Source organism: Nasonia vitripennis, chromosome 3 (genome assembly GCF_009193385.2).
Source record: "Nasonia vitripennis strain AsymCx chromosome 3, Nvit_psr_1.1, whole genome shotgun sequence".
Lineage (NCBI taxonomy): Eukaryota > Metazoa > Arthropoda > Insecta > Hymenoptera > Pteromalidae > Nasonia > Nasonia vitripennis.
In genome coordinates this window covers 1804182-1826434 of record NC_045759.1, presented here as the reverse complement: position 1 = coordinate 1826434, position 22253 = coordinate 1804182, and the positions used below count along the sequence as shown (strand labels likewise).

The 22253-nt window shown below is 47.0% G+C and overlaps 1 protein-coding gene across 3 annotated transcripts in view; it reads right to left on the bottom strand.

The window, feature by feature from the left end:
* LOC100122007 (unconventional myosin-Ie) overlaps positions 1-22253 on the bottom strand; it is a 56744-nt gene that overhangs the window by 843 nt on the left and 33648 nt on the right. For all 3 annotated transcript variants that reach the window (XM_008205675.4, XM_016983858.3, XM_016983859.2), the window contains exons 12-21: positions 5207-5377; positions 4716-4882; positions 4138-4351; positions 3817-4047; positions 3147-3431; positions 1414-1569; positions 1171-1310; positions 934-1085; positions 451-858; positions 76-387 (exon numbers count right to left, since the gene is read on the bottom strand). In XM_008205675.4, coding sequence (XP_008203897.1) covers positions 76-387; positions 451-858; positions 934-1085; positions 1171-1310; positions 1414-1569; positions 3147-3431; positions 3817-4047; positions 4138-4351; positions 4716-4882; positions 5207-5377 — 2236 coding nt within the window. The remainder of the gene's footprint in view (positions 1-75; positions 388-450; positions 859-933; positions 1086-1170; positions 1311-1413; positions 1570-3146; positions 3432-3816; positions 4048-4137; positions 4352-4715; positions 4883-5206; positions 5378-22253) is intronic.

The following is a 22253-nucleotide window of genomic DNA, read 5'->3' as shown; positions in this document are numbered from 1 at the left end:
GAAACGTGTTAAAACGTAAACTCTCAAATTAATCTACCTAACTCTAAAACTACAATTTTGAGGAGAAAAACTTACGCTCTTTGAGTACTTCGACGATTTCTCCTTCCTTCAACTCAAGCTCATCGAGATCTTGAGGATTATAGTCGTAGAGAGCTTTAACCTTTGGCAAACTGGGAAGTTGAGGTTTACGGGGTTTAGCCAGAGGTCTACTAGCTGCCGCCGCCGCAGCTGCGGCCGCAACTCCGTTTGCCATTTGTTGTTGTTGAGATTGAGGATGGTGCTGACCATTGCTCGCGGCACCGAGGGGTGGTAAACGAAAAGCCGAGTGAATGGTCGGTTGATTCGGTGGAGCGGGTTCTGATGGAGGTGGCGGTGCTTTTATTAATCCTGAAATCAGAGTATAGTATTTATTATATAAAAGATGTTCATGTAAGTTCGTTAAATTCTTACCTCTGGGTCCTTTATTAGGATTCTGAAACATGCCCATAATGGGCACAGCGCTACTTGGCAGTTTGCTAGCAGCAGCCCTGACCGAACCCTTATTAACATTCGCGTTCGCCTCTCTCACAGCTGCCGATGTTTGCTGCTGTTGCTGCGGCATTGGCGGCTGGAAATTTGGCCTATTGGCCGGTATACTCGGCCTTCCATTACTTTGTGTTTGCTGCTGCATCGGCCTCAGCGCCGGCCTTTGCAGCTGCTGCTGCTGCTGTGTTTCCGCGGCGTTTTCGTAACGCTGCAGTTGACTTGCGACGGTGGAATGGTTCGCCGCAGCGACCGTCTTGCCGACGACATTGTTGTTGGGTTGCGCGTTGTTCGAGATGTCGTAGCCCGTACGAGCACCCAAGGTCATTCCTGGTTCTGTAAAGTATACGTAGAATTGAGCTTCGCCTATGAAAATATAGAGAATAAAGGAACGTTGATCTGTCGACTTACTGGACGTGACGGGAAGTCCGGGACCGATGCTGACTGTGAGAATTTTTCCACTGGAGTTAAGGACCTCCTTGTCACCGTAACCAGCTTGTACGAATTTGACCTGCCTGGTGCCACCGCCGCCCCAACCTTCCTTTTTCACTTTGAACTCTATGCTATAACGACGAGGAACACGTTTGATTGTGAAGTTATTAACTTTATATGTGACTTTAGGCATTTTGATATGGAAGTTTTTATTACCTATTGCTAAATTTGATGTTCGGCGAGTGACCCATCTCCTCCGCGTATTTTTTGCTAAAAACCGAGAGAAATTCGGTTTTGAAGACTAGCTCTAGAAGACTCGCGTAGTCTTCCCTCGTGTGAATGACTATAAAATCGTCCTAAAAAATTTTAAACAAATCAAACTCCAGCATAATACAAAGAAAATGAAACTTAATTACAAACGTCGAGCGCTTTTACAAAAAGCCGATTTCGCGCCCTTACCTGCAAAGTACTCAGCGAGATGTGACTGATTTGCTCAAAGGGCAGCTTCCTTTTGATCACCTCGACGGACCTGCCCTTTTCCGGTCCCTTTTTGATTGGCTCGCGACCGATCAAATACAAGCACTTGCCGGTCAGAATAAGGTCTCGTCGGCACATCTGAAAGTGAAACGAGTCTCTTTTATAATAAACGCGCGACGCGTAATTATACCTGCAGCGATCGTTTTACGGATGGACGTTGACGGGAGAAAAGCGTCGCTCTCGCTGTGCGATAAGCGTTAATTTGCGAAAGAATGGAGATATTCGCGAAAAATGAGGTATCTAATTGGCGGGAATAATTGGACCCGTCGCGCTGCACGTGACGTTTTACTGTCACGCAGGAAACACATCGGTATTATTTATTCATTCGTTTTAATTGTACTCGTTAGCAGCTTTTTAGCACACTCTACATCGTAATCACAAAAAAAAAAAAATTATGCGTCGTACCCACTGCTGCTATATATCTCAATTAAAAATTTACAACCTTTCCAAGTACACGCGCTCAATTAGACTAAAAACCCCTTGAGAACAAACAACAGCGCGCAATTTCCTCGTGCACCGCAAAAACGCATTTCCCGGCGATGTTAACCGCGCAAACTTCATCTCCCAAAAAGGTTCCGCTTGCTCACGGCCTACACCCCTGCACGAGACAATAGAACAGAGAGAGAGAGAGAGAGAGCCTAAAGCCTCTCACGAGCGGAAGACTCGTCGTCGTATATACAGTCGATCGGCTCGAACGATAAGCCACGGCCGCGCGCGCGCATTCGTAATACATTTTATATATAGTATAGTATATCCACATAGACACACGCTAGATCTCGTATACAATGTCTCGCAGATACACAGAACGAGCCGTGGAGAGTGATATACCGGGATAGAGGCTTTCACTCTGCAGCACACCGCCCGCGGAATGCGAGCAGAGGCGACGGACGCTTTATTGTTTTAGAAAACGGGAAGCTGCGGCTTGCGGGCTTGCGGTCGATCGAATCCATCAGAGATGATTTCGCGTTTTTATTTTTTACATTCTCCGCTTTGATGTCTTTATTGTATTATGCCGGTTGTCGGCGGAGGAAGCTTTTCTATACTTTTTGCGCAGAGATGTCACGCGACGGTGTGCAGCGTATTTTTCCGGTGCAGTCCGCGATGCGGAGAGAGAAGACAATCTGGTTTCGCGCGCACGCAGAGGAATATAGAATAATCTCTCTCTCTCTCTCTCTCTCTCTCTCTCTCTCTCTCTCTCTCTCTCTCTCTCTCTCTCTCTCTCGCGCGCGCGCTAGCTCGGACCGCAGCGAAACCGCGCCTTTCGCGCCTGCACAATAAAAAGTCATAAATTCTAGTCCGCCTGTGGCTCGGCCGCCGCGCGACTATTTTCGATCAATTTAAATAAACGCTCCACTTTTTCACTGTCCGCGGTACACACAATATGCCGTTGATTTATGTCGTAAAAATTTCGCCGTGTTTTATTTATTTTTTTCGTACATAAACTCGTTTCAACGATCTCACATCGGCTTCGTTACGAGCGAAACCCATACCAATCGCTCGACCAGCGAAAATTGTTCTCCTATTTACCAAATTGGAAATAAAACATCGGTGCGGATAAAAAAACATTCGATATTTTTCAAAAGCTTTCAGCGTGTACGTTTCAGCAAGCAAAAATACGAAATAATCGAATGTAAAACACAAAAGCGTATGTATACCTTGAACCGTCGATCGTACTTTTTGACGACCTCGGCGAACAATATCTTCTCCCTCTTGCCGACGAGGCTGGCTAACCTGGGCTTCATGTCCATGCCGATGTAGTCACCGACGAAGTTGCGATTGAGACTGGCCTTGCGCCGCTGCTTGTGGCCGTAGAGCAGATCAGCAGCCTCCTGCTTCTGCGCGGCCTGGCGCTTCTTCGCGAAGTACTTCTTAAAAGCTTTTTGAATGACCCGCGCGTGCATATTGTACTTGCGGTCGCGGGCCTCTTCCAGCATGAACAGCTGCAATGGTTTTCAACAATTGGATTATTTAAAAATCTCGTAACGTTCGATTGTTGCAAAATTGGAAAGTGAAATAAGATAATCAGCAGCAGAAATTGCATCGATCTCGAGGCTCATTGAAATGCATCTGGGGAACAGTGCGCATATATACGTAATGGAGAATCTCCGCAGGACATACGCTCTCTGACCTTCGCGAGGGATATCTATAGGCAGCTTTCGTGACTGAGCTACGAAGATAGTCGTAAAGTAAAAAGTCAACCCGAGGCGACAGTGTCGTGCGAGCAAGGAGAGATCTTTTATTAGACTAACTTATCGAGGTCTCGCCGTTCTCGTCTTCTTCCACTTAACAATAAGAGATCGAGTATTCGCAGAATAATACACTCACGCTCTCGGGAGCCTTGACGAAGAGCTTCGTTCTACCCAGCTGATACTGTCCAGGGTCGATGCAAGCACTGGCGAGGATCCACTCGACACCCTGGCGCTCGTCGCCCCTCCAAGCCGGCCAGGTTTCCTTCGTCAGGATGGCGTATCTGTGCAGGAACTTGGCGAACGGCCGCCTGTAGGCGAAACCTGCTCGTCGCACCCGGATGTTCTCCTTCAGTCCCAGGTACTCCACCTATGCGTGTAGTCGTAAATTAATGGTTCGGTCGAACAGGATATCGGCCAGACTTGGCGTTTCAACATTCATAGGCGCGTCGAAACCCACCTGATGCTTCACCCTCAGCTGGTCCCAGTCCCTGGGCTTCTTGGTCTCGTTGGGCTTGATGCACCTGATGTAGTGGGGCGTGCACCTCATCAGCTGGCTCACAAGTCGGCTCGCTTGGCTGCGGATCTTACTGCCAGCCGTGGTCGGTCGTGACTTGAGCGTTTTCGTGCGGGCGGCCTCTTTCTCCACCGGGTAGATCTCTCGTACCAGCGAACTGCGGGAAAGAGCAAATGCATGAGCATCGAGGATTTATGGCCTGTATACACACTTCGCATGCAATGTTTTGATTTGAGAGAGAGAGAGAGCCAGGCTGATTTATCGCCTTGGCGTAATTAATACCATACGGGGTGGAAGAGGTGTGTACGCGCCGTTTAATTGATCACGAGTCAATATTGCGTTTCGGGATTTCGGGGAGAGTCTTACTTTCCGATCGGCAGGTTACGTTTTGAGGAATTGGAAGGATTGCGAAAGTGTATGTGGATATCTGCATTTCAAAATAGGCGCGTTATGCAATCGCGCGGGAATAACAATCGACACGCGCAAAAAATACACTTACGTAATACATGAAATAAACTCACTTGGTGCTGGTCTGCATGAGCTCGATGAGGTCCAGAAACAGAACATCTCGATTCTTGTCGCAGAAGCTGTCGACGGAGTAGGATACGCTGCCGGCGTAGTGAACAACGGCGAAGCCGTCGCTCGTGTTTTGGAAGTGAGCGTGACTGTTCGCCGAGCCGGCAAATTTCTACACGAGAAATCGTGGAAAAAAAAAGGAAATTGCATTACTTTATATACACATTTTCTAATTTTTTTCCCTGCCTTCCTCCATTATGCGCAACGTTCTGTTTTATCATCTTGATAAGCCCAGCCGACTTCGTTCTGCTCTCGGAGGAGAAATTTATATTTCTTTGTTTTACAGCCGAGCTTAACAACCCAGACCGCGAGCATTTAATCATTTTCGCGTCCCCCTTTCGTGATTGACGTGCCGATCGTGCCGGCCGTTTTCGCTTTCGCGATATAGCCGCGTCAGGTGCATTGGAAAGGGTCTCGACATGGCGATTCATCATACCTTCTGCAGGTCGGAGTCGGCTCCGGTGCTGCCGCCGTGAAGCGTCGCGCAAACGTCGTCGAGGATGAGGAAGAGTCCAGGCGGTCGTTTGCCCTCGAGCAGCTCCACCACCACCGCGTTGTTGAAGTAGTCTATCGGCGTCCACTTGATGTTCTCCGACACGTACTCCTCCTGCGAATTTAGAGGAAAGCAGTGTTATTAGCCGGGATTTTCTCTTGTATAGCACTCGAAAACGGCTATAAGTTCGAATTTTACACGCGGAATTGTGGTGTATATCAGTGAAAGTTTCGGCGGCTGCTGTTCTCGGAAGCATTTAATACTACCATTTCGAGTATACACGGTTTTTAAAAAAAAGCCTCTCTTCACAATAATACTGCGGTTTCACCTAGAAAATCCGCGACGCTCTCCCCTTTTTACCTTTTTGCGAAACGCCGACTAATTCTGTCATTGTTTCTTCTCCTCTTTTTACCTCTCTCTCTCTCTCTCTCTCTCTCTCTCTCTCTCTCTCTCTCTCTCTCTTTCTCTCTGCTGCGCTTTTCCCGGCGTCCTGGGATACATGTCAAGCGACCATAACGACGGGAGGTTCAATGCCACGCAGCGACTGCAGCAGCGGCGTTTTTCCTGGTCTCATAATCCGCGATATCATTGTCCGAAAACCTCTCCAATCCGTATCTCGGACGCGCCGCTACGCGAATTTCTTTGTTCGCGCCAAGCGGCCCTTTTTTGCCGACGCGGCACACTTTCTTCGCGCGCGATAGTCTTTCTCTCGGCTTGAATGCCGAATTATTTCCAGGACGTTTTCTGCGGCTTGTTTGCTCCTCCGATGATCTTATAAGAGCGAGGAATGCAAATAAATTAAGACAACTGGACGAGCTTTCAGAAGGTGCGAGTTGCCCAAGTCGAAAACCGCACGGTATTCCGTAAGAATACGCGCGTACGGAGCGTTATGCGCTTGCGCCAATCAGAGTTTACTGACCGGCCTGAGAATTCGCCCGCAACGTTTGTTTGTCGTCGGCGAGTAATCGCGATTGATTTATTCGCAATAATCGAGAAATCCTACATTGTACGTCGTAGTGGTGGAGTTGTAAACTTGCGGTTATGTGGGAGCCTTTGCCAAGCTCGTTACGCGCCGTCAATTTTAACAGTAGATTAGAACCGACGCGAGAGCTACATTCGAATGGGCTTTGATTGGGAGCTTTAATCGCTGCGTTTATTAAAAAGCTTGTATGCATGAAGAAGGAGGAGTAGTAGGCCGCACCAAAACGGCCGACCGAGTCCTCGGTGATCTGGATCGCGTCAAACGTTAATGACTCGGTTCCGCTCCGAATATCGAGAGTCTCGCGCCAACAAAAGGCGGAGTGGAGCTGCTCTCTCGCTTATGGCGCTATGCAAGAAACGCCGACTTCCGACGCCAGAGTCGCCGCGGGTGGATGACTTATACGCCTTTCTAACCGAGCGAAGAAATTTCGTTTTAATTATCGGTGCGCTTTTTGAGCTGACGTTTCGCGGTTTTGCGAGACGAGGATCGGTATCCGGTGCTGCCGATTTTCGAGTTTTTCTGGCTGACCGAGATATTGAATTTTAAAACGATTATACAGCTTTTTCGCGCACAGCTAACGGGAGCAGCCGATTTCACGATCGCCGAGCGTCCAGTGAGAAGCAATGCATCGGCTAATCTATCTTATTCCTTCGCGCTCGTTAGTGCTTCGCCGCCTTTGTTGAAACACACGCGCTTATAATTAAGAGTCGGCTTTGTGTCGCTGCCCTTTTCTCGGCGTAGGCGTCGAGCACAATATCGGCTTGTTTATTGGCTCACGCGCGAAGATCCGAATCGTAAAAGTCGCCGTTATTATGTATTATAACAATATCATGCCGTAACTGCTTCGCGGCTTTTCTAATAATTGTGTGATTAAGCGTTGACAATATAACCTGTGATCGTTACGTGATGAAGTAACCATCCGCTGCAGCGCGTCTCTATTACACACTGAGATTCTTCGATCATTGCGATACTATTTTTGCAGATCGCAATCGCGACTAATCGTTTTTCCCCTAAAGCAGCGAAAATATAGGCATCTACCGGTCGATCTTAATTGCCATTTTTCCGTTAACATATCAGTCGACCTCGGAAATATATTAAAAAATAACACTCTCCATGCGCAATGACTCGGTGAAGCGCACGTGCGCAGGCATAAACCCATAATAACAACCCTCGGCTGCGCACCACGATGACTTCTCGAAAAAGTCATCCATGCACGCACTTGAAGAAAAAAAATTGGTCGTCCAGGATTTGCACCTGCGATGCCGTGTCATGATGCTCCGCAGTTTTTCCTTCCGAGGCATTTTTGCCAGTCAGCAACGGTCTAGTTACCGGCGAGAGTATATATCTCTCGGATCAGTTGTGACTGCATCGCGGAGACGCGACTCTTATACACAGTATATACTGCGAGCACAATATAAAGGCGCGCGCGATTCGAAGATTGGCCGCGGCGATGCGGTTTTGCGGTTGCGCGATGCAGCCTTTTCCCCGCGTTCTTGTTATTATATCCTATCGGCGGCAGCTGCAGTTCAGGAAGCGACAGAGATGCGTTTCTGACGGCTTGGTTGGGATTTTAGGTTCGCTCGAGGGTATATACTTTGGGAAGTAGAGTCTGAAATTGATAGTAGTCGCGATCGTTGACTCGCTTAAGAGCTTTGGAAAATGGGAAACGATTTTTTCCGTCGCGACGTCTCAATTATGTAAACAAAAGTCGACGAAAATCGTCGCGATTCGAATATTCCCGAACAGAAAGATGTTGTTCGACCGCAGAAAGACGGTAGCGGCGGTGGTCGCGTGTCTAATACGCAAAACGCGGAAGCGGTTACGTCGGGCTAGATGTATATCTGCGCGACTATAATCCAGATATATTATATTATAACGAGACGAAAGAAGCGGGCTAACCGCGTCAAAGCTGCTGTGTTTCGACACACGTTAATTTCCAACGATACAGCGCAAAATTACCGGTCGTTCAATCACGTCGTTACGGAAAACGCCGGTCTTTTATACACCGATTCGGCAGTGCGTATAATTATATCGTTGATGCGATGTATAGCAGTAGAATAATTTTAATAATTACGAATCCTAATAGTCGAACGAGCTATATGGAGTTGTACCTGTCGGCTCTCGGCGAGAGTGTAATGTACACCGCGCGGAGCGCGTGTTTACCCTGAGATTTCGCAAGGGTAATTAGACAGGAATTTTCACACGCCCGTATTAGAGATTTTTTGCCGGATTTTCAAGAGCTTATGAGGTACGAATGAGTGGCTATCGAGGTCGCTGCTCCGCGCGCGGTACTAACGCGGGATTGCAATTAGCATGCGCGAAAAAATTGGTTGCCAATGCGGGCAATATCTTTCGATATTTCATTTCCTACGCTTTAGCCGTAACTCTCTGTGTATACTTATGCGTCTTTCGAAATGTGAGAATTCTCGAGCGATGACTCGATATCGTGACATCTCGATGAGGGATTTATCGATCGATAAAAAAGATAAATCGTTGAGATTTTTTTGTATAAGACAGCTCGTAAAACGCAGGAAACGCGCCTGTTTACTCGGGCACAAATTGCCCTGGAATGTTCTATAAGCGCAGGGCGCCTAAATCGACAAGCGGAGAGGAAAAAAAGCGAAAGCTGCGTTTTTCGCCTGTCCACGCAGCGTATGAATTATGCATTTTCCGCGCAAAACCGAGCGCTGATTGCCGTCGAGAAAATCGGCGCGATTACCGAAAAATATTATTACACTTACGGCCGCCGTTTTCGGACATTCGATAATGTATATACTGACTTGCGTTTCGTGAATAAGTACTTTTCTGAAAACGGAAGCGCGAAAAAATGACTTTCATCGTCGTTCAAGATTCATAGGAAGAGCCATAAAGAGAGAAAAGAAAGTGAAATCGCGACGCACAATCACGATCGTTTTCAATAAAGCCATTGGGAGCTAATAGAGACGACAAGTGCAGCTCAAACACGACATTAATTTTTCTCTCTCTCTCTCTCTCTCTCTCTCTCTCTCTCTCTCTCTCTTAACATCTCTCTGTACACACACACAGATCTCAATGCGTACACTTCTCGGAAGCCAATGGAGCAGGTGACTTTCACATCCCCTTAACAAGTCCCTCTCTCGCGAGGCGATTTCGCAAGTCGGACTAGTGTGCGCGAGCGACTATAGCGAGCGGCTCTTTAGAAATCAAACGAAAAGCGCCAGCGAGTGAAAGAAAAAACCGGCGACGACGCGAAACAAAGAGTGTGCTGAAAGACAAGGAGTCGTAAAGCACCGTATATGCGTGAATACGGGAGTCGTCAGGAGTCCTTTCGCGCAAAAATTCCCACGATCATACACGCGCGCATGCAGATGATGGGCTGGAGAGTTACGAGCGTTTGGCAGTTTTTTTTTCGGATTTTGTGAGTAATTGAAATTTATCACAGCTAAGGATGGATTGTTCAATAAGCTTATACGGCGGATGTAACGCTCCTAATTGCCGTGATTATCCGAGAGACTCGAGTTCTTCCCTCGAGAGTATTTACGCCTCCTCTCGTATACACAGTTTTCACCGGAATAGTCAACCACTCCGCTGACAATACCAGTAAATTCAATTCGATCACTCGAATAATTGCATCTGATTACATTGAGCGAGCCGTCGAAGCCGGTATTTATTCCCTCAAAATAATCCGATAAGGCAGCTCTCCGATGAGATCTCTCGCTTTCTTTCTTTTCTCTCCACTCCACACACAAACACACGCCTCGTCGTCAATTCATCCACTTCCATTTCGCGACAAAAATTCCCACGCCCGTGTACGGTAGCCCGAGAGAAAGAGATCCCTTGCGATAGTAGGGCTTTATTACACTTACTCAGCGCCGAGTCATATTTACTGCGACGAGAGAAGGAAGAGATAAGAGTCTGCATACGTACGTGTGTACCAAGGGGGGCTAGACGAATAGTCACGAATTACTGGGAGAGAAAGAGAGGAGTGATTAAGGCGAATATAACGATCGCGAGCAACCCGATTTTCTTCTTCCAGCCGATCGTCGTACAGCAACCTTCGCTTCTAGAGCAGATACATCCAGCCTATGAACGGAATTATGCGCGACTGCGAGGCAAGGTCGACTGCTGCGGTGCACACGTAGGGAAAAACGTTTTCTCTCTGTCTATACGTGTACCGGTTGCATTGTGCGTATCGGCGCTTGTAATTGCCACGGCGGCTTTTCCTTTTTTTCTCGTCGCAGCGTTATGGGATTGGAAAAGGAAAACGGCGGTTTTCCCGCGAGGAGCTGAAAGTCGAGGTTGTTTTTCGAGCGGAGATTCGATGGATGACTATGGGAGAGAGAAGCTTCTTTGGGACGGAGGAATGTATGGAAAGTCGAAATTGCGAGTGTCGAGAGCGACGTTTACGCGCTTTTTTCCTGCAGTGAGGAAATGTTTGTGCTATTAACGCGGATGTATACGACACATATGATGATCGTTGTTGGCATCGTTGATCGACTCACGTCGCGAAATAGTAAAATCATATCTGATGAGCGTACGCTGCTCGTAATTAAACGATAAGGATAAGGGGCTCGACGGAGACGCATACGAATGCGTGTGCTACCGAGACGTGAACTGACCTGACGATCTGACCGATGTCGCAGCGCAAGGTCGGCCAGCGCTTTTAAGGTTCTTGTTGATTAATTTTCCGATTATAGGCTTCTGTAAGTAGCAACAGACGCGTGTGTTAAGACACGTGCGATTGTTGGCTGTTTTCCTGAATACAACGTTCGACGCTTGATGGCAGACTCGATTTTTATAGGTTTTTTTCAGTCCGTTATAATCGGAGAATCAATTATGTGTGTCAAAATCGCAATTACGCGCGCGTACTTGCTTCGCAACCGCGTTTACGTTTATTGGAATTACGCGAAAATCTCATAAAGAGCCTATACATCGTAGCGTCATTTTATATTTATGTAAAAAATGAATTATTTGACTACCCCGCGCGATTACGCTTCTTTATGAGTAGCCGACCTCGTACTATTCTTTAAACATTCCGATTTCAAAACCGTTTTCTATCCATCACGGCATCCTTTTGTGCGACTCCTTATCTCCGGCAAAAATCCATCTCTATCTCGGCGCACCAAACACCATACCGCTTATCTCCGCTGCACTAGACCTCGTCCCGAGAAAATCCAACAGCGACGGCGGCGGCGGCGGCGGCAGTTAACCCAGAATCTTCTCCGTGCTCTTCGTCATATCTACACCCGATCTGACACACGCGTGTACGACAATAGCGGCTCTTTCTCCCTCTCTTTGATAATACCCTCGCGGAGCAGCGCGTATAGCGAGGACTAATTAGAGACGCTTTTCGTCAGCTGTGCGCGAGCGAGACTCGTTAAAAAAAGGAGGGAACGTCCGCTACGTTAATTCCATTAGCGGTGCATCGCAGCGCACCGGACGTTTCCTTATTTCGAGCGAGAGGTGTGTGCGTGTTGGGTGACGCAACGCTGCGCTGGTTTTTCGGTTTTTTTTTTCGCGCGCTTTACGGGAGTAACTGGCTGAGGTCGTTTTATTTTTGTTTTGGCGACCTTTTCAACATTTCGGATTATTGTCGTTGCTCGCCTGTTGCGTAAACAGCGTGTTACACAAACGTTTTTGAACAATTTCCGAAAACGATGTCAAGGAGAAGTGTACACGCGCTGTATATCAGGTGCCTGACTTTTATTTCTCGTTGTTGCCGTATCGCGAACTTTTCTGCTCTTCGACGCGCTAGCATATCAGGATCCCGCGGTAAAAAGCTTTATTAAAATGCCCCGTCCCGTCAACTTCCTCGAAAACCCATCAGAAGCCGGCACACTTGAAAAAAAGCCTAATTGGACGCGTAATTCCTTCCTCTCTCTCGAAATGATTAAAACGCGCTATCAACTCCGCGCGTGCTCTTCACCTACTTCTCGACCGCGAGTTCACGTGTGTATAAAGGGGCCGAGCAAACAAGAGACGGAATAAAAAGCGCGTCTATTAAGTGCGTAAACACGAAGAGCGACCGCGGACAAATGGCTATGCGCGTGCGCGATGCACCTATATGCGAGCTCGAGAGAAAGGAAGTAAAAGAGAGAGGGTGTGCCGGCTCTCGCGCTCTTTAATACTTCTCTTAATTTCCGCGGGACGTAATTTTTCTCCGAGGAACAGTTAGCTCGTCGCCTCGAGCGGCTTTTTTTACGAGGGCTGCATTGTGCGGTTTTGGAAAAAGAGGAGGGGACCTTGCGGGCATGACGAGAGCTTTGCTTTTAGAGCTACGATAATCGTAACAAAATACAAAAGCGCTAAACACAGACTCTTCGCCAGTATATACCGACTAAAAATGTCAAAAACTCTGCGGCGCAAAACAACGGAGTAATACCCCGTATGCGCTGCATATAATCCTCCGCAGTCATCCCGCGCAAAACACGAGCGCCGACAAAAAGCGCAGCCTAAAGCAGCACCTTCGCGCGCATACATCTCGGAAAATAAACAGATCGCAGCAGGCTGGAGCATAATACTCGAATAACACAAGGCCCGATTTTTCAATCTCCTAACCCTATTCTCCGAGCCCCAGCTGCAGCTAATGCCACACGCGTAGTCGTAAACGCGCTCGTCCGTGAGCAGTTTACGCAAATTGCGCAAAAGCAGAGAGCTCCTTTCCGAGTCGCGGGACTATAGCTCCAGTTGAGTAACTGTACCGCGCCGACGAGAGGCGCCTACTCTGCAGCTTTTTTTCTGCGGTGTGGGCAGGTATACCCACATAGTAGTAGTACACACCTGGCTTGGTACGAACTTCGTGTTTCCCCATACGACTTTTTTTCCTGTAACGCGATTTTTTTTAATTAAGGGACTACGATGCACTTGACATTCGGGCTGTACGGCTGCTCGTTGGATTGCGGAAGTGGGAGTGAGTGTATAAGCGAAGGGGTTTGTGAATTTGTGTGGAACAGGGTTATTTTTGGATACGTTAAAATCAGTGTAATTTGTTGATATTCATTGACTAACTCGATAATTAGATCTATAGAGAAAATAATACTTGACAGTGACAATTTTAGCATAGAAATCTAGACGGACACCAAAAAATTGTCACAAGAAATTTCACCTCGACGTTTTATTTATACCCTGCGAATGTCAACCGCGACAATCACTCCAATCGCCTTTCCAACTGTTTCCGCTTCAACTCTCGAGAGCACACCAGCAGCGCGAATCTTTTGCCGTTTTTTTTTCCCCAACTACTGCAGAACCACGTTCAACTTAAAAGAAATTCCGGGTGTCCTGCACGTTCCACTGACTCTCCAACGGTTCAGAAGCGAGAGTCTCTCTGCCCTGACAAAAAGCTCGATAACAAGAACTGCATCCGCGGCGCGGTCTCATTTCACTCTGTATGTACGAACAATTGGCCGATGCCCCGACTTCCGGCCGATCTATTCCGGTCCGTCGAATCTGCATTTTTCGCCGCACGAAATCTCGCCGATACCGTTGATCCACCTATTTTTCTCTACGCACGACGAGTCGTACGAAATTTCTAAAATGCATAATTCAAAGCGACTGCGTAGAGATTTATAAGCGAATACTCGGAACGTATAATACACGTCGTAAACAGCGAGCCAGAGCGGCATAGTATAGTAGATATCCAATAGGTTTCCGGCACAGCTGACTGCAGAGCAATGTTTCAAATTGTTTCGCGACTGCTATTCAATTTTCATCGGGGGCCACTCGCGCGCTCCATTTGTTATCAGGATCGCGCGAGCGCGTCTTTCGGTCTACTAAAGTCCGTTGCAGTTTCTGGACTGTTTTCCTTTCTTGCGGCGCGCCTTTGTTTCCGTCTCCTCTTGCTCGCTCGGAGTAATTTGCGCGCAGCAAGAGAGAAAGAGCAAATGAATCGTGACAAGAGAAGCATAGCCAGCATCGCGGCGGAGGTATCGAGTGTGAAATCGCTCTGGATCGAGGATGATTCGATGCTTGACTTTTACTCCCCGAGGCCAACTTTTACGCGCTTCGCTGCTTTACTTTTCAGTTGCGCGGTTTTAGATGGAACTGCGTCAGCTTGTGTATAAAGTTTCATTTATTCACGTTATACATCGTGCTCGCCGACGGTTATACGAATGGCTACGTTTATAATAAGATTCCAGAGATCGTTATTTATGAAGCGCAAATCGAATTCCTCGCAGACGCGAAAATCTAGTTACATCGTTCAGAAATGTTTGTTCTTCTGCACCGCACCGGTCAGCGAACTCCGGTAGCGCGAACTTTTACGAGCTGCCTCGTTATAACACGCAAAAAGGCACGTTAGCTTTATTAATCCGTCTTTAACAACTCGAGCGAATAAATCTTATCTCTTCCTCCTCATTCGAAACGCACGACGAGCCGCGATGTAGAAAAACGGGAGGAGGAACTCTCGCTCGCAAAAATCGGACTTTCTTCGCTGCGAAAGCCCATAATCCCGGCTAATAAAAATCCCAAATAAAGCTATTTCCAATCTTAGCTAATTTTCGCGAGTTTCACCGCCAGACACGCATCGAACTTGGAAAAAAAGCGCGGACGAGCTTTTCCGATTTCTTGCCGAACCCTATCCACTGCAGCGTCTGTAATAACACAGTTCTGGTATAAGCGCGATGGGTATTACACACGTATTTGCGACTACTTTCGCGGCCGCCCACGCGCGCGAGCCAGCCTTATACGCGAGTAGTGTATTAGAGATCGAGTTGAATTAGTCGGATCGCGTATCGGACGCGGCCGTTACCGGCTTTGATGCGAGTTTAATTTATGGTGCTCCCGAGGTTGAACAATGAATTTTCAATTGCCGAGCGATATATATAGGATTACCGTCTTTTGAAACTGTGACGTGCGGACTTTTCACGCGGTAGGTATATAGGGGATCGCGCGCGCGCGCGCGCGTGTGTGTGTGTGTGTGTGTGTGTGTGTGTTGCAACGAGAGCTGTATGGTCGAGATTGATTTTCTCTCTGGCGAGTGTGTATATCTCTTCGGGACGTCTGTTCGTGAGAGTGAAGTTAATACGAGCTCTACGCTTAGTTTATTTCTTTATTTTATCACTGGGATAGCGTAAGGATATCCCTTATGGATATATTATAAGCTTTGAACGACGTTCTACCGCGCTGCAAATAGGTCGTCAAAACTGATTTGCAATTTCCGGTGATTCTGAAATTATTTGCCGAGATCGTTAACTTTAGCGAACAAAAATAACAACGACAATCCGCTGTTTAAAAGATAAAGTAATAAAAGGCGCTTGTCGCCGGACACTCGTTATCACATTATTATTCTGTAAATGTTTCATCTCGAGTAGATCTGCTTTAAATAAATCCAACCAATTGCATCAATTCGAGAAGTCTTGTTACCCGAGTAGAGCTATGGTAAATTGTAAACCTTTATCCTTTTGAAGAAGGATATCAAGGTAACGTGCCTACATACTTATACAGACCAGGCAGAAGCATCACAAACGGAATCTCCTGCTCTATCAGCTTTAATTAGCAGCCATTGATAAGGCTCGCGTCGTGTGCGCGGATTAAAATAATATTGCACTGCACATTCTCGCTTGATTTGAGCAATTGTAACCATTTGCGTCCGATCTGTTTACAGGCTTTGCTTGAGATAGCGTAACGATGTGTACGTTGCCGAGTATATACCTATACACACGTGCACGTAAGCCTCGCGAATGTTGAGGAAATTTACGAGCTAGGTGTTATGCAAAGTTTCGCTATGTAGGTGTATTCTGGCGAAGAATTAATAGCGCGAGCGTCCGCTTGGTGTATAAATATAATACCGTAAATATATCCGGACATTTGAAGTTTTAATCGCGACTTTGGGAGAAGTCGATTGGTGTAAATAGCTTGCTTAATTAAAGTATTCTGGTCATCGTGGGAAGACCTATCGAATCAAACGTGTGCATCTCCATTCAGCGTGTTCGAATGAAAAGAACTCACGTGCAGCGCTACACTAGTTAAACTCGGTACAGCTACATTATACACCGACTCACCTGAAACACAAAGCAAAAATTCAAATTAAACTCGGCACAACAGAAGAATGCGATGCCAGCGCAAATCCATCAGCCGCTGCATCGTCGCGTCGCGTCACGAAACAATTAGAAGCACATCCAATTAAATTCAAATCCCAACAATCACCCACAGCGCTCAGCTCCGCAACGGAAGTAGGAAAAAGAAAGGCAGCTCGCGATCCACCTCCACAAGAGCTGCACAGACGGAGAAATTTTCCCTCGTTACAAGCGTGCGCGCCGACGATGATCGAGAACGAAATCGAAGGCGGGTCTGCACGCACGAGTGTGTGCACGTATCCGATCGTTGCGCAACGAAAGCGCGGATGTGCACTTGTCCGGACAGCCGTGTGCAAGAGTGAAAGAGGCACTGTATGTACGCGAGATGCAACCGCAATTAAAGCCTCTTTGCAGTTGTTCACGCGCGATCGCGCTCGTTACGCGATTTGAATGTGTTCGATAATGAGTGGCTGCGGCGCGCGCTCTGTGTATTTAGGTCGCGAGCTCCCAGGTTTTATTCCGCAAATTGAGGATTGATTGCGGGAATTAGGCGTTCCATTAGCGATTGCGGCCTGACGAGCTTCCGAGTTTTTTCGGACGGGATTTACGATGCGGTTCGGGTATCTATCCGTATGTTATGAAATTACGGTTTGATTTTTTTTTCTGTTCCGAGAAATCATTTAATTCCTGTACGGGCATGCGCGTGTAATAATTGTCAGGAGCTTATAATAAATTATACGCAGCTGGAATAACGTTTATAGCTACCGCGTCGTGCAGCTTGAGATCTACAGAAATTGGAAACATATCAGGGGATAAGTAGAACGATGTCGTTTCTTGCACAAGTTTCTTTTTGCAGCAGACTCTGAATGGACCACAAGATATGTGAATTCAAGCCCATGTAGGTTAGAATAACGAGAAAACGTGCTAAGGTACCAAGAACGCCTGATAAGTGCACCCGAAGAAATACGCGAATTGGAGCCTTCGGTTCGAGCCGATGCTTCGTCCCTTAGCAGCAACTGCCCGAAGTTCTAGCCTACCTATATTTGCGTGTTTTTTCGTCCTCTTCAAGCCTATATGTATAGGTTAGATTAACGAGAAAATTCACGGCCACTGGTCTGCAGAAATCCGCATGCTACTTCTGCACACTACTCCAAATGCCGAATCGGATCGAAAAACCTAACGAGAAAGGCGTGCACATACCACATGCGGCGCATGTATACATATAGTTCTATCGAGCGCAAAATTTACTGGCGCGCCACGATTCGACTTTCACTCGAAATGACCGCGAGTTCTCACTCTCCCGGGGCCTCTAATCGGCCGTTAATTGCGCGCGAAGGGTTAGCTCGCACCGCGCTACGTGGAGAGACATCGATAAATTTTCAAACATGTGCGCGTCTCGGCGCGACAACAGACGGGTAACTAATGGCTGCTCTGCTACACGCGTGAGGTCTATTAGTGGATACGAAATAATTTCCAGCGCGGTTTGCCTTGCCGCGAACGCGTCGTTCTGTGGAAATGATTTTGTTCGGACGGTTCTTTTGTGCGTGCGTGGGGCTCGTGATCTATTTTTGTCGATGCAGTGCTTTATCCGTAAAATATGACCCGATGTCGAAAGCACTTTGATCGTCACGACGCTCATGGAGTGGGTATTTCTATTTATGGCGCTAATAAATCTATGGACTTTATTTTCCGCCTCTGTCTGTTGACACCTACTATTCTCGTCTCAGAAGCTGCTATGCCACTTTTCGAAACACAACATGAGTTGAAAAATGCTCAACATCTCACTCGACAACGAACGAAGACACATCACAACAAGCCATAATCCGCCGACGAGCATTCGTCTACGACACGGCGGCCTTTTGACCATAGAATCCAGTGAAATCGGCTACGAACCACATTGGAAAAGTTAAAAATACGAAGAAAGTAGGTGCAGTATACGTACATCAGTTCGTCTTCCGAAACTCGTATTCACAGACGGACAAAGAGAGGCGTTTCTAAACATTTCACTGCGGCGGCGATATATTTTTATTTCCCGTCTTCGCTTTTTGCGAGATGAATTTCCAGTAATAGCGTCGAAGAAATAAACTTTCCCGCCCGCGGAGGAACGAATGAGAAGAAAGGCGGGGAAAAAAGATACAAAGCGCACTCAAATCTATTCTTACATACCTCGGTGTGTCTGCTGCACACTCGCGCGGCTTTCGATCGTCGTAATTCAATTTCACTTTTTACGATCGCCGCAACATACTTTTCGTAGATTCAGCTCTCCTTTGCCCTCCATAGACAAACGCGAAAATTCGTTACGCAAAAAAGCCATCGCCACCTCGAGTCATTTCTCATTACACGTTTAAAACAAGCGGTAAACTCGTCGCTGAGTAGAATGAGAAAAGTGCATACATCCACGGAAAGAAACGCGCGAGTCTCGAGATACAGCTCGTCGAGCGGCTTGTCTTCAAAGTAACTGGTGGAATCCCCTAACGATCCGACGCGACTAACGAAACTATTCGTTAAAATCGCGAGTCGGGATTCCGAAAGGTCGACGCACTGGATTTTACACGCGGACGCCCCAAAACGCGCGAGAGAGCACTTTCTCTGTCGATATCGACCGAGCGTTAATTGTGCGCGTGTGTGTGTCGAAGGCCGTATAATTTATACCGGTCGGACGTGTGCGAGCTTTGATATATAAGTGCGGTGAAATATTTACCGATTTTTGTTGCAGGACTAGATCTGGCGCGGAGGGGCTATAGTTAGGAATGCGTATGGGGAAGATTGTTCTGTTCCTGAATGTTTTACTGAGCCATTTTCGGAGACTTGCAGACTTATTCGCGAGATGACCGCAGAAATACCTCCGGCGAACAGAGTTTTCGTCTCTCACAGTTTTTATCGTCGCCAAACAAAACCTGCTCCGGCCGCGCAAGCGACCGTAAATTTCCTCCTTTACAATGTAACCCGACGGCATACCTCTGGAAAATATGCCCGCACTTATACGAGTGTATATAGAAAAATGATTGGCCGTCTATTAAAAGAGCCAGCTAGACTACGCGGTAATTGTTTGTAATGATTTGATGAGGCTCGTCGGCAAGTTTATCGTCGTGCGGGTATATCGATTTCCTTTTTTTTTTCTTTTATAGCTCGTTTCTGCGCTACGTGCCAAGTATGAAAGAGGACCATTTTAAGTAAACCGCGCGTTTTAGAGCTGATTTGACTAATGAATGGGTCTGCATTTTCCAAGCGCAAGAGAGAACTCGACTATTTGGTAAGCGAGACGATGCACTGAATAGTAATGCCGTCGCCGCTTATTTGTTAATTCCATATCCTCTTCTAAGCTTGAAAAGAAAAGTCTGTTGGAGAGATAAGCAACGAATGAAAAATTGACATAGGAGCAAGAATAACCGCGATGATTTCAACTCCCGTCGCTCGCTGCGTATCAGCCCATCAACAGCCCATCAATTTCAGCGGCTGATCGAAGCGAAAGTGCTTCTATTCGCGCCGGCTTAAGCGGATCTAGTTAGGAGCCCATATTGCGGCAACACGTGAGATCGTTTTCGACGCGTGTGCTATAACGGCAAAAGGGACTTTTGGTTCGGATTTAGAAATGGTCCTCCGACATCACTCTCGAGCGACTGTCATGCTCATCGGATAGATATAGTAAGTATGCGACGACGATTATCCCGTCGGATGTTTACGCGGAATCCCCGGAAAAATCGATTCGCAACACGCGGCTGCCGTCGTCAGCAAATTGCGCAACTTGTCATCGTGAATTAGACATACGCGGCTCTTCTTCTATTTCGAAATCCCCCTATTCATACGTACATCCGTAAAAGCAGCCACTAAAACTGCAACGCACACACTCGAAGCAGCTTCTCCGTACCATAAACCCATCAACCTAAAAGTCCTCCCATAGAGAGTATTATATACTGGCAAAACAAGCCTTTGCACCGCTGCTGGCTTGTGTCTCTAATATAAACGCACGAATATACAAGGCGCATACGTTCCTATATACACCACATTATAGAGCGTTAGAAAGTCTACTCGGCGGCGGCGGTGGCGTATCACTTTCTTCGCTGCAGCTCACCGCGGGGGGAACGACACACGTGTGCGCGCGTATACGCTTGCGCCGAGCGCTATTACACATACGTGACGATTCTGCTAATTGAGACTTTAATTCACCGTCGTCGTCCTGATGCGCGAATATATCCCTGTTGTGTGTGCCACTATCACGTGAGCTTATGGCTAATTGGGGATTTCGACGCGCGGCTGTTTTGATTTTGCTCGTATAGCAGCGTGTCTTGGCAAAATTGGGAGCTTATATAGGGTTTAACGACTGTGTGTATGAAAATGTTACATGGCGTTATGTGCTCGGCGAGGAATACGAAGTGCTTAGTTAGGCTCGTGTACGTTGGTAAAAATCGTATGAATAATTTAATTGCTCCGAGTTCCGCGAGCTATTCTTCAGCCAGACGAGAGTAGGGGTCAGCTGTTATGACTTTAACTTAAGCACGCGTACTTTAAGTCACGACTCTTGTTTGTAATGCGCGATTCTATTGCGTAACTTTTTTAAAAAAAATCCAGACGACCGCACTACAATACGCGTCGAGAGCAATTTCCGCGCGGTGCAGCCCAGATCCAGAGCAAGTTTCCAGTTGCTCGTTACATAAATCGACGAAAAGCTCAATTTTCGCGCGTATACAATCGAGGGCCGCATCGAACAGCGAAACTTTTCCCGATATACATTATATGCGCGAGCGAGAGAGCAATACACTGCGTCTCGAGAGACTTTCCCATTTTTCACGTCCAGCCGCACACACGCGATTAGATAAAAAGCCTTTTCGTAATTGCTGCGGAAGGCGATTGATGCGTGTATACACTTCAACTTGAGTGAATTCGTTATAATATAGATATTATGGATATATGCAAGAGCGATTGTCACGTTCGTTTTAATCAATCTCGATTTTTCGCCTCTAAATATTCGATCGGATATCTGCTCGATGAAAGAGCGAGGAGCATTATGAATAATGCGCGAGCGCAGCTCTCTTTAAAATTATCATTTTCTCTCGGATTTCAATCCGACGAATAATATTTTCGGCGAGTCGACGAGCGCGCAGCTCGCCGTTCATTATACATTGACGTATTTCAATTCCGACGAAGCTTCAATGGAATATTAAAATAGAAGCCAGCCCCGATATCCAGTCTGAAACATTCATCCTCGGGATTCGCGTATATAACTTTCGATGCATATCACATACAGATATACAGAAGAAAAAAAAGTACACACCCTCCGTCGAAAAAAAGAGAAAAAAAGAACGATCCCAAGCTTCGCCGCGAGTTTCGCAAAAGCATTAGGGCACAGCAGCAGGAAATCCTGTCGTATAAAGCCAGCAGCGGCGAGAGAAGCAGGTTAACCTGGTTAGAGTAAACCACGGCTTCTATTCATCGGTTCCTCGCGGGCGTGTAGAAGTATACTCACGGACTTGTCTTCTCTCGCTCCGGGAGATTTGCTAATAGCTCGGAAAAAGAAGGATCGAGCCGCAGGATCTTTTGTACATCTTTTTATCGGATAAGGAGCCGTCGGGAAGAACCTACTCGGCTGCGTGATAAGCTCGATATGGGCCCTCGTTATGGGCAGATGCTGTGTGTTGCGAGATCATGGATTTTCGCAATGGGCTATTATTGTTCGACGTCCGTTTTGTAATTAAAGTAACGAATATAACGAGATGCAAAAAAATTTACACGGTAAGTTTCCGGAGTGTATATTAGGTGTGAGTAAGTAAAAGGCCGAGAGTTCGGAGAACGGAAAATAACATAAATCCCCAGAAGATCTCGCCGGAATGAGACTCGCGCAGAATTTTCTCATTTTCCACCGAAACCTCACTCCTATAAAAAGCGCCGAGACGCAAGGACTGGTCGACGATTCTCGCGTCAGCAAATCTCTCGGGTGTCTCCTCTTCGCCAAATTTGTCACTCGCGCCGACAGCTCACAAAGCAACGCACAGAACGAGCGAGAGAGAGGAGCTCGACT